The 13140-nt window shown below is 35.6% G+C and overlaps 1 protein-coding gene across 3 annotated transcripts in view; it reads left to right on the top strand.

Annotated features, from left to right (window-relative positions):
• The window catches only part of syne2a (spectrin repeat containing, nuclear envelope 2a), a 165523-nt gene that overhangs the window by 87128 nt on the left and 65255 nt on the right, over positions 1-13140 (top strand). For 2 of the 3 annotated variants that reach the window (XM_087297225.1, NM_001365330.1), the window contains 11 exon segments: positions 134-316; positions 612-749; positions 885-1070; positions 2775-2897; positions 2976-3158; positions 4437-4526; positions 6289-6378; positions 8269-8343; positions 8839-9528; positions 9634-9801; positions 11168-11263. In XM_087297225.1, coding sequence (XP_087153351.1) covers positions 134-316; positions 612-749; positions 885-1070; positions 2775-2897; positions 2976-3158; positions 4437-4526; positions 6289-6378; positions 8269-8343; positions 8839-9528; positions 9634-9801; positions 11168-11263 — 2022 coding nt within the window. 3 annotated transcript variants of the gene reach the window in all.

Genomic DNA, 13140 nt, shown 5'->3' with positions numbered 1-13140 from the left:
AAAACGTGCTAAATAGGTTGGCGATTCATACCTCTGTGGCGATTCCGGATTAATAAAGTGACTTTGCCGAAAATAAAATGAATTAGTGAATGAGTACCTGATTTCTGATGTGCATTTGCATGTGTGTGTGCAGCGAATATGGGATGAGCTGGACCAGTGGCACACTCGGATAGCTGAGTTAGAGGGCGAAGTTCAGGATCTGGCAGAACAGCAGCCTGAGAGAGCACACATCCTCATGGACCAGCTCACACAGCCTCTGCAGCTCTACCAGACCACAGCCAAACAGGCAGAGCACAGGACAGCCCTCATCAGCAAAGTCAGATCTCACTCACAATCCTTCTCTTATCTCACAACCAAACATACAGGCTCAAAACCTGGACGTTGCTGAGACTTTTATTTAAGTATACTGATGTACTTCTGAACTTCAATATATTTCATGTTGAGTGCAGCGAATCTAGAATTAAAAAAGTTTTAGTTTTTTGTATTAAATTGAAGAGAGAAAAAAAAAAAAAAAACGTGTCCATGATATTCCCATTTTTTAGATGTGCCTGTATATAATGCCACTGACTGCAACCCTGATTGCTTGTGTCTCTTGCTTTCACTCCCATCAGATCCCGGCCTGTCTGCAGGACTATGAGGCTTTACTCAGTAGCACCAACTGCTGGTTGAAGGAGGCTGAGCCCTGGCTGCTCACACCTAGAACCTACACCACTGCCAAATGCATCCACGGACACGCCAACTCACTTAAGGTCAGAATATTTGTGAATATTTGTTAGGGTTTTATATTGAAGTTAGATGTTTCGTTATTATGAAAACAGTGGGGTTGAACTTACCATACTTGATATAAACCCAATGCAGTAACATGTCTTGTGTTGTGTCTGCAGATGATGTTAGACGAATCAGAGGGCTACAGGGCAGCTCTGGAGACGTTCATGCCTTCCCTTCAGGAAATCAGTCCAGTGTTTGACATCTCCCCTCAAAAACAGCTGCTCCACCTGGGGATGCAAAACATCACCCTCATGCAGCAAAGCGTTCTGGAGCCTCTCTCTCACCTTCAGCACCTTGCAGCTGTAAGAAATTGCATTACATTCAATAAATGTTAAAGTTATTGTGTGTATTTATAGCCTTGCCAAAAATTCTCCTTTCTATCATGGTGCAGTGTTTGCCTCCTGGAACTGCTTTCCTAGAATTGTTTTTACTATAATAGCAGTATTTAAAATGACATTTTTAACAGCATTTAAGTTGTCTGTTGTGTAAAATACATAATTTAACAAATTAACTCAATCAAAAAGATTTGTATAATGTGTTACCAAAAACATGTATGTAAAAGGATATCACTTATTACAGTGTATGTAAATTATTAGGTATAATTATCATTTAACATATTACAGAGCTGCATTTTACTTATTCAAACTAGATATGTATGTCCATTTATAGAATTAAATATAAACATACACATTTTTACAGCAAGCTTCCATTAGTCTTTAATCTGCTTTACTATGTGTGTTGTTCAGATTTGGTAAGATAAAGTACTGGTTTTGTACTTGAACCAATACTGGCCCGTAACCAGCCTGGTGAAAGGGGTGGTTCTTTTCTCTCAATAACTGGACCTTTATTTGCCTCATTTCATATTTATTTATGATATTTAAATACTGTACTTTAGTGAGGTTTTAAGCACTGTTTTTAGCTGGATTAGCTTGTCAGATCATAACCACACTTTGTGATGTACCAAAAAATATTTTTAATTTACTTTTACTTAAATATAAGTACAAATTTATCACATCATATATCATTACAAAACAAAATCGTAATCTGTTAAAGTTTTATAAACTGTAGCCTATTGTCATTTATTAGACAAGTAACAAACTGGCCAGCACATTCAACTTTCCTCAGTCAGAATTTGGCTATTTGAATAAAAAAAATTGTTAAAACATAATAATAATAATAATACCACTAATATTAATAATAATAATAATAATAATCAGATTGTATGTTTTTTTCCACAGCTGTATGTTGGACTCATGAAAAATACTTGTTAACATTCTGTAAAATTGTTAGCTGAAGTCACACGGGTCTTAAAGCCTTTCTATTTTCACTATTCATTTTCACTATTCATGATGGCATGGCAGTCAAAACAGGACAAATGAGTTTATGTATGGGGCAAATTCTGGACCTTTGTCAGTGAGGGGTTGGTCTTCTGAACCATCTGAATACCCCCGGGCTATGGTCCTGCAATACCATATGAATGTCCTTAAGTCTTCACACCAGCTTTGATACTATGGAAAAGCTTATGATATTAAACACAGCCCTTTTATTAAAAGAAAATTCCACAAAAATGTTATTAAATAAAGTGTTAAAGCATTTCTCAGTTAAGTTAGAATTGTGAAAAGGAAGGATTCAAAATAAATAAAGCATATAAATGAAGCATATGTAAGTTTCTTAAAAAAACCTTTGGCAAGGAATTGTATATTATTTATCAAAATATGTATATTTTAACACAATAAGTCTTTAAACCTGAAAACAAAACATGCACGAGTTTTGTTTTCAGGTTTATAAGACTTATTGTGTTAAAAATATACATTACCTTTCCAAAGTTTTTTTAAGGAACTTCATATGCTCACCAAGGCTGCATTTATTTGATCAAAATTAGTCATACTGTGAACTATTTTCATTAAATATTGCACTTATATTTTTCTATATTTTTACTGTTGTTTTATTTTTTATAACTATCTAACTTTTCCACATTTTTAAATTCACTCATTGCTTCCATGTAGGAGATGGATGCCATTGAAGCAGAGGTGAAGACGATGGAGAAAAATGTAACTAAAATCAGAACAATTCTTTCAGCCTCTGACACACAAAACATCTCTCCCGAGGAGCATCTGGAAAACATACAGGTATAACAAACGATTCGTCTCACCCCCTTCTGTTTCAGCTGATCTAGTTTCACATGTCTCTACTCTCCTCTGTTCCAGGTCATTCTGGATAATGTCCAGTCCATGAAGAGGACCATTGATGAGATCGAGAGCTGCAGGCCAGGTCTGGGTCTTCCAGCAGGGGCAGAACAAACTCTCACAGTCTTCAGTCGCTCTCAAGAGCTCCTGCAACCCATCCAAGAGCTCCAGCAGCTCAGTGTGCAGCACAGCGCAGCACTAACGGTCTGTTCACTCTTTCTCTCTCTCTCAAGCCTGGTTTTTACTTCTGCGTCAAGTGACCGGCGTAACCAATGGCGCATGCAACGTGCATGGCTGTGCATTTATACTTCTGCGCGTTATCTCTGTTGGTCTGCATTAACACTTCCGAAACACTAGTTGGCAGTGAGGTGTAAATGTTCCTCTGTGTTGAGTTTCTTCGCTGCTGTTTTGCTTTTCCTGAACACTTCCTAAATGTACAAGTGGCTTAAACTCGCTCATTTTGAGGCAGGAGCCGGCGGACGTGCAACTTTAACTATGAGGTAAACACAGAACAAAACTTTCCATCCGGAGCTCCTTCACGGAACTCCACACTTGTAAACAATCGCTCCATCAGGCTCGCACCATTCGTGCGGCTCTCGGTCCTGCCCAGATTTGTCAGCACTACCAAGCCAACCAATCACAGAGCTTGCGCTGTGCGTCGTTGCGGCGTGTAGTTAAATTTTTTAAAGGGGTGCATGTCAGCGACGCCGGCAACCACGGCGAAGGGCTATGCCACAGCGCCGTAGCAAACGCGTGCGTTTGACACAGAAGTATAAATCAGCCTTTACACCTATTTACTCTCCTGCAAGGAATTTTGCTTATTCAATTCTTGAACAGCAGCGTTCACTACTTAAAGCGTTTAAAATATATATATTAAAATATATATATATATATATATATATATATATATATATATATATATATATATATATTTTATTATGTATTTATTTATTTAATTATTTTTTTTATTTATTAAATAAGCTGTTGTAATTAAAAATACATATTTTAGAAACCAAAAGGACAGTGAAGCTTGATAAACTGATTTAGCACATGCATTTACAGCAGTTGCAGCATCAAGTAGAGGCATATAAAATGGCCTTTGGACTAGTTAAAGCCATTTCAAAGAACATGATATTAGTTAGTGCAGTAAATTTGTGGAGTTTTTGGTGACCGTGACCAAAGCATAACCTCTTGTATTTGCTTTTATGTCTGTGGGAATGAAAGAAGACTAGAAAATCCCTGCATATAAAGCCAACTCAGAGAAGAGATGTGTGGGAACCTTGAATTCTCTGATTGTGCTTAAAAATGAAGTGCTAAAATGGTGCATCAGTAAATCATTGCAGGCTTGACTTTATTTGCAAAGAGTAATATCCTGTAAATACACTCTTGCGGATGTTCTCATGATTTTTTTCATGTGACCCAATGACCTTGACTTTGATTTGTACAAGTTTAAAGACTTAATGAAACTTTTTTTTTTTCTAGGCCTCTATTGGACAGCCAGCTGAATTGATTCTCCCTTCAGACCAACCCTCAGAAGTGACTATGCCACAGCTTTATTCTGAAGATGTGAAGGTGAGTCCATCAGTCCAGTCAAAAACACAGCTCAAAGTTATTCCTTCCCCAGCTCAGAATACACCTTGTAGGCCCTTTTTACACCTGCTGCTAATAAGATGCATATATGGATGAGAGTGAGATACTCTCTGCTGTTTACACCTGCTATAATTCATCTTGTTTGTCCACTTTCAACCACTTTTCTGCAATGAAGAGGTATACGGGTGTGTTTATGCTCTGGCTTTTTCAGATTTTTTTTTTTTTCAATTTAATATGGTGTAATGAGCTTTATATACTGTCCAGTTAAAAAAGATTACATTATGTAAAGACTTTTTTGAACTTTTGGTTTTTGGTATGATTGGCATTTTGGTAAATTATTTTGATTCCCTTTTGCTCATTTTGTTGAATATTCGTTAAATTGCAAATACATGTCAACTAATTCACATCAAAGTATTATTAAACTATTTGTCTATTAAACTATACTTAATATCTGCCGACAATGCTTCACCAACAAACATTCCCGTCAAACCTAACCCTATCTTTACAGTCTACTAACAATCTCATGAGAATTAGTTATCATCTAGTTTCAATGTATCTTAAAAGTCAACAAAATTTGTTAAAGGAACCATCAAACTAAAGTAATACTTTTTTTACTTGCAAATGCTTAGTAAACATTAAATATACTCTAGCTATGAAAGTTAATATTTTAAGATTAGATTTTATACATACTATAGCATTTCATTCATTCATTCATTCATTTTCTTGTTGGCTTAGTCCCTTTATTAATCAGGGGTCGCCACAGCGAAATGAACCGCCAACTTATCCAGCAAGTTTTTATGCAGCGGATGCCCTTCCAGCCGCAACCCATCTCTGGGAAACATCCACACACACACACTCATACACTACGGACAATTTAGCCTACCCAATTTACCTGTACCACATGTTTTTGGACTGTGGGGGAAACCGGAGCACCTGGAGTAAACCCACTCGAAGGCAGGGAGAACATGCAAACTCAGACACAGAAACACAGAAATGCCAACTGAGCAGAGGTTCGAATCAGTGACCTTCTTGCTGTGAGGCGACAGCACTACCTTTGCGCCACTGCCTCGCCCCACTACAGCATTTATACTGCTTAAGCATGTATGTACATTATTGTCTACATTCAAACTCATTTAATGAAATCTTAGAACACCAAAAATAAGCATGCAAAGTTTTGAGGACCTAAATCGCATCCCTCTATGTTGCTTTGCATTAAAATAAGACAAGATATTAATGATGCATAATATTAAATAAAACAGGTTCACAAACCTGTATTTTAAGAAAAATATGCACCCATTCATATGTGCTGGATCAGAGGTTCTTTTTGAAGAGAAGCAATTTTTCTAAATATCTTCTTTAGTGTTCAACAGAAGAAAGAAACTCATACTTTTGAATAAATCAAGAAAAAAGTAAATTATGGCAGAAATTTCATTTTTGGTTGAACGATCCTGATTTCTGAAGAGGTCAGTAGTCAGAGAGTAGATGTTTGAAAGCATTCAACTGACTTTGTTTTAAACTTGGGTCACTTCTTGAAGTGGTCGAAAAGGGAACTAGGCCAAAACTTTTTTCCACTACATTTACACCTGTATGTCCTCTGTTGTTTGTGTTGATGAAAAAACATCTTAATGCCAGGTGTAAAACAGGCCTAAGACAAGGAAGAGTCTGATTAAGAACTAAATAAGACTTAATCTGTCACTATAAAGACCTCAAAAAAATAATATATCAATTTATAACCTGAGTGCAGCAGATGTCTGTGGACGGGCTTTACACTGAGGAGGAAGATGAAGACAGTCGGTCTTCATCCTCAGGAACTCTCACATGCAGTGTTCCAGAGGTAAAGCCCTCGAATGCTCCAGATTATCTCCCAGGCTTGATGTTTCTCTTTCGCCAAGCCCTGAATAAGAGAGCATTTCTGAGCTTTTTGTTCTCTCTGGACCTCTTTTGCTATGGCTGCTCATTTGCATGCATTTCTTGTTCCATTTCTAAAAATGAACTGGAACACTGAGTAGAAATATATTTATAAATATATGTTAATATTTATATGACCATTTATTTATGCAGTCATGACTTGCTCACCTGTGCTTTGGTCTATTTTCTCTTCAGGATGTTGTATGTTTTCAATTAGGGATGCACTGAATGGATTTTTATTGGTCAACTATTTGCTGATTTTGATTGATTTATTAGATTTTGTTAAAAATAATTGGAATAGATCACTTTTATCAGACACACAATGCACACTGTATGCAGTAGGATATACTTGCTAGCTTGTTAAACTACTTAAATTACATTTTGTAAAGCCTTTATTTACTTTTTTGGCAAAAATGTTTGTTTACACACTTACAAATTGGTAACACTTTAGTTTAGGTACTACTTAAACTATTAATAAGCAGTAAGTGAGGAGTTTATTCAGGAAAATGTCATAGTTAATGGTTTATTAAAAGTGAGCATTGTACATTAAAATAAAGTGTGACTGAAGTGTTTCATTCATTCATTCATTCATTTGTTTATTATCTATTTATTTATCTATTTTTTTGTTTTAGGAATAACTGATTCTGTACTGACAAATTCCAGAAAATAGCAAAATATGTTTGTATATTTTTTAGCAGCCATCAATTAGTTATATAAACACTTTAACTGCATACATTTCTGTTTTCGTAGATGTTGAGATGTTGTTCTTTAGTAGATTTTCTTTTGTAATACACATTTTCATTAAAACACAAACATGAGTATGACTTTCTATATGATTCTCACAAACTCATGACGGGCATTACGATGTCAATTAAATTAGGGATAATTTAAATTTACATTATTATTACAATTTTGTGTTATGTGTTGTAGTTACCTGGCCTTTTCATTCATTAATCACGATCAGACTGGAGGTTTTGGTTATCAAAAAAATAGGCTTTATTGAGCCACAAAGCCAAGATGTCTGAAAACATGATCCACGATCCTGCTTTTATACAGATTCTTGCCGTCTACAGAGGTCTTTACTGAAAGGTTTAGGTGGTCCTGTTATTCTCGGCTCTCAACCCTACTAGCTCAGGTCTTAATAATGTCAATCACTCTCCTGAATGCCTCTTACATATGCAGTATAGCTTCATGTCAGTATTTAACATATATAATCAGTGCTTTACACATTCAGTTATTTTTCATATTCAGTTATTCTTCATCATAACTTTCTGATAGTGTTGCTCCTGTGAAGACCCACTCATCTTACACAAACCCAGTTTAGCCCGACTCATGTTTACTGGACACTACTGCATACTTTTAGAGAATACTTCTAGAAAATAAAAAGTCTTCTTCATGTCATGTTAATTTTGCACTGTGTCAGAACTGTAAAACATTAAGAATTGATTATACAATTGATAATCAGTTCCTTGTTATATCAACCCTATGCTATACTGTATGTGTAGAGAGTTTTTAAACAATCAAAATTCAGCCAGTAAATATGCATCTCTAGTTAGAAATGACCATTTCATGCTTTTGTTAGTCTCAGAATTGCATGACCGTAGTTATCGCAGTACTGTTGTTCATGCAATTCCAAATGTCTCCCTTTCAGTCAGCTTCGCAAACATTTTTTTTTTCTTTGCTTTGGTTTTCTGAGGACTAATGCCGGATATAACTCCACTTCTTCTTACAGTAACAGCTGCTCTCCTCCTTTGCCTTGAAGATGTCTATTCTTTCAATAAACCAAATCATTTAAATTTTTTTTTCTTTGTTCCAGGACCCAGATGAAACAATGGTGGATGAAGATATTAAGTCAGAATCAGCTCCAGCTTTAACAGAGTATGACTTTAAGGTAAAGACTCAAATTGAGCAATTTATTGATTTGTAGTAGTTAGTTCATCATCGTTATTTTTCATATTGCTCTTGAAATAATATCTGATCATTGTAGAATGCCATTAATGACATTTGCATAACTGTATATTATGTATTAGTGCTCTGATATGCTTGGTAACCAGTCTGTTATTAGAATAATGCATTGCGCTACCAAAATTTTGGAGTCTTTAATTTTTTAATTTTTTTTTTGATAATGTTTTATGTTCACCAATGATGCATTTTTGAAATAACTCTATTATATATTGCATTATATAAAAATCCATGCATTCCTGTCACAAAAAGCTGAATTCGCAGTATCGTTGCTCCAATCTCCAGTGTCTTTCACAATTTAGTCCAGTTTGCTAGTTTATTATTATCATCGCTGCTGGAAACAGTTTAAAATAGTTAATATTTTTGTGAATAGTATATCACCTCTACCATGTTTACATTACTACTGCTTTATTTTGATCTTTAGGAACCAACTACTGAAATAAAAAAAGATTTTGTGACGATCGAGCATGAATCACAGGACACAGAATATTGTTTACTGGAGTCTTCAGAATCCTCTGAAAAAGACAGCAAACCAGAGACTGAAGAGACAAATTGTCTGTCTGCACTAACATCGCAACACTTACAAGAATTTACAAATAATAACAGTCTGAAACCTGATGCCACAAAAATAGCTGAGAAAAATCTAAACGAATACACAGAAACCGAGATGCCTGATACAGAATCAGCCAAGCCAGGTATAGACTCAGGAACCAAGATGCCTGATACAGAATCAGCCAAGCCAGGTAAAGACTCAGGAACCAAGATGCCTGATACAGAATCAGCCAAGCCAGGTATAAACTTAGAAACTGAGATGTCTGATACAGAATCAGCCAAGCCAGGTATTGATTCAAAAATCACCAAGTTACAAAGTGAAGAAGATCTTCAAAAGATGTCTGAATCTGGGGATGAGAAAGATGAACCTATGAATGCTGAAATGAGCACAAGAAATTCAATTAAAACTACAGTTCATAATGAAGGTTTAATTTCAAAGACACCCGACACTGAGCCAATAAATGTTACTGATGGCGATCAGACCCAGACAGAGGCAAAACCTCCAGACGCTAATGCTTCTCTTGGCATCACAGAATCTGTTTCACAGGAAGATGCAATGCTGGTAATTCTGTCAAACCCAACTGTAAACTTGCATGTATCATCTGATTTAAAGTACAGCAAATTAAAAATATTTGTCTAACTAAATACTACAATCTTGACTCTCCAGGATTTACAGATAGATGTGAATGAGACAGCCGTTTACCAGAGCAGCACCCCATCTCAGGAACACACACTTCATCAGACAACAGCCGTCAGCAAGTCTGAAGATCAGGAGAGTTTGGTCCAGCTTCTCTCCTCATTGAAGGAAACGTCACAGGATATCAGTTCTTCTGAGGTCAGTTTCAGTCATGAAAAATGCCTTAAGAAACCAATGTGTCTTGATTATTTTTCTTTGTTTATGGCTGTTGCTTAATATTTAAAAATTGTTCTTGAAATAAGTTATTTGTTCTCAGAAAGGCTGCAGATATTACTTGCAAATATTTCACAGTAGTATAACAGCAATATTGTGAAATTTTATTATAATGTAAAGTAATTGTTGTCTAGTTTAATAAACTGTAAAATGATCACATGGTTTAAATTCAATAAAAGCTGTAATATCATGAATTATCAATACATATATCTCATGTCTATTTTTTATTTTATAATGTATTTTAGTATGTAATTTACTTAATTGCAAATATGAAATGTTGTCATCGATGACAAAAATGTAAATGTAAACATCAATGTATTGATGTTAAAAATAATGGCTAATGTTTATAGCTGCATTTTTTTGGTACAAGGTTTGTTTATTGGTTTTACACGTCATACAGAGCAAACATACAAACAAAAACAAACACCCCTTTCCCAGAACACCAGATCTAGGAACAATATATAATTTAATGTCTATAGAGAAAATAAAAATCTAAATATGATGCTAGTTTTTTTTTCCTCATATTGTCATGTTGTGTGCGTCTGTTTCCATCACAAGAGTTTAAAAAGGTTGCCAGAATGTCTCAACAGATCCTTTGATAGTATGCCTTATATTCTCCAACTCAAGATGAGACATCACTTCTCTTATTCAGTGATTATGCGTGGGTGGAAAAGGGTCTTTCTTTTTAAACAAAATCAGTCTTATAGCCAGAAGAGAACCAGAGGCTTAGCTGCTTATTTTTATTGTGAAATCTTGAGGATTATTTGATAGACAGTCAAAAATGTGTGCATGCGTGTGTTTGCATGCGTGCGTATATATACATCCTTATATACATATAGTCCTTCTTACTATGTAACTAATAATTTATGTACAAAGTAAAATTAGTTACATTTACTTACTATTTAGTTATTATTAGAATGGGGGTTAGGTTTAAGGTGAATTGAATGCAGTCATTCATAATTTATTGGTATTAGTAATTTAAAGGAAGTATATGTGCATGTGTATCGAGGAAACCATAAAAAAAAAAAACTTAACTAAGCGGTATATTTACTGTCACATTGGATGGATGTAATACAAACTTGCTGAATAAAACCATTAATTTATTTTAGAAAAAAGGGTAATTACCCTAAAAGGTTGAACATTAATGGATGATGTGAAGATAATCTCAAATAAAATGGTTATTCGTATTTGAACTACTCAGACGAGTGTCTGGCCAGTCCTATTTCAGAGAATATTAGTATAAATATGAATATTCTGCCATTGTGTCTTTTTGTTTCCTGCCTATCCACAGACTAGACAGCATCCGTTGGATGTTCCTATGTCACTGCTGAATGCCACTCAGACTCAAGACGCAACCAAACTCCTCAAGGATTTCTCAAGCACCAAGGTATCATCAATGCACTTATAAAGGCTACACGAAAATGAAATCTTGAGGTGGTCTATAGATAGATGCGTGTATGTCTGTGTGTGTGTATATGTATATGTATATATATATGTATATGTATATATATGTATATATATATATGTGTATGTATGTATATATATATATATATATATATATTAGGGCTGTAACGATACACAATATAAAATCGAAATCGCGACACTCAGATCTACGATCCTGTGTCGCGGTGTGATAAGGGAGAATCGCGACACACCCCGTGATACCTTTCCAATAACGTCACGCGTGCCTGCAAAAGTTGAGCTAATTAACACTTTTTTTCGTTCGACATTACAAGCACTGCTCCGTTTAAGCCCTCGCAATATTTAGCCGGGAGAGCTCGCACGGAGCTCTTAGTAAGGGACCGTCTGAATGTGTCAGGAATATCAAAAACAAAACCAACTTAACCCCTCTTGACAACCGACAACGCCAGAAACATTGCCAATGGTGTCAAAGCGGCCGGATTTTCAGCGCATATACGATGATTTGCTCACACTGTTAATGTGGCTGCGCAGAGAGGGATGGGCGTTCACCAGATGTCAGGTAACAGCGCAAACTTTTCTGTAACCGTGCTGTGCGCTTTCTGTTTAAACCTTTGAGAGTGCTGACTGACAGCTGCGCGATACGTGAGGTCAGAAAACACGACGAAGCTTTCAGTTAAGATGAACACAGTTTCTATAGTTCTACTTTATTTAGAGATAAAGGTATATGGCTCTGCATACAATTACTCTATCTGGCTGGAGTTTATAGCCGTTTCAACACAGGACGCATTAACGCCGCTCTGAAGGTCTAATCGCTGTTTTAAGTTATAGAGCTGTATGAATATACAAATCTTGAATATCACAATAGTATTAAATATTACAATTGTAACAACACAGACAGCAACACTTTTGCACAATCGATACCCAGCTGATTCAGTCGTTTCATAAGAGGACCGCGCCTCTTCTTTTTTCCTTGTCAACATAAAGGCAGTGAGGTGCGCCTTGTTTTCCATAACGTGTAACCCGTGCCTACAGACACATTTGCCAAAGAAGCAAAATGGAAGAAGAATATTGCTGTTTGATACAGACTTGTTGATGCTTAACCAGCGCTTATGTTGACCTGGATCTGCGTAATAAACGCAACAAATAGGCTTTACTTTTTATTTTACAGCTTATAAAGCATGTACGCAGATTAATGCAATATCATATTTAAACAACAAAACTGTTTACAAAAAGTCTACATATGAGCGCATTGTTGCTGTCTTTTCATCACGCAGCGCGCGCACTTGAACCGCAAGGGAGAGAGAGGAAAGCATAGGCTATATCAGGACATAATCTTTAAAATAACGATTTCTATTAAAATGTAAAAGGTTTTGTGATTATAATAATAACAGCGGGGCATTAAATAAATGCATATTTTCCGTGAAGCGAGCAATTTGAGGAAGTCTGCGATTTTTATTTGACGGAAGAAAAAAACATATGATTGGAAAAAAAAGCCTATGCCGGTTATTAAAAAGAATCAGTCAGTATTTTCGTTTTGTAATATAAATTAATTATTTAAGTGAAAATAATTTAGGGCAGTCCTATTTATTTTATTCATTTTATTTAGATTATTCTGCTCTTCTATCCTAAACACTGCAGGTGCGTGAAGATGCTCTGTTGTACTGTTCCGCTATTATTATATAAAAATAAATCAGTATTTTAAAATGCAATAATTAATGTGTCAGACACAAAATAGACACGTCAATTTGTTTAATATAAAATTAATAGTAATCTGACCAGTTAACGAGCGGCGGTTGTCGGTTAGCAAAATTAACGAAATGAGGATCCCTAGTAGCTATTTAA

This window comes from Danio rerio, chromosome 20, assembly GCF_052040795.2.
Source record: "Danio rerio strain M-AB ecotype USA chromosome 20, GRCz13ab, whole genome shotgun sequence".
Lineage (NCBI taxonomy): Eukaryota > Metazoa > Chordata > Actinopteri > Cypriniformes > Danionidae > Danio > Danio rerio.
The sequence above is the reverse complement of the archived record's forward strand: the minus strand, read 5'-3'. Positions and strand labels throughout refer to the sequence as shown.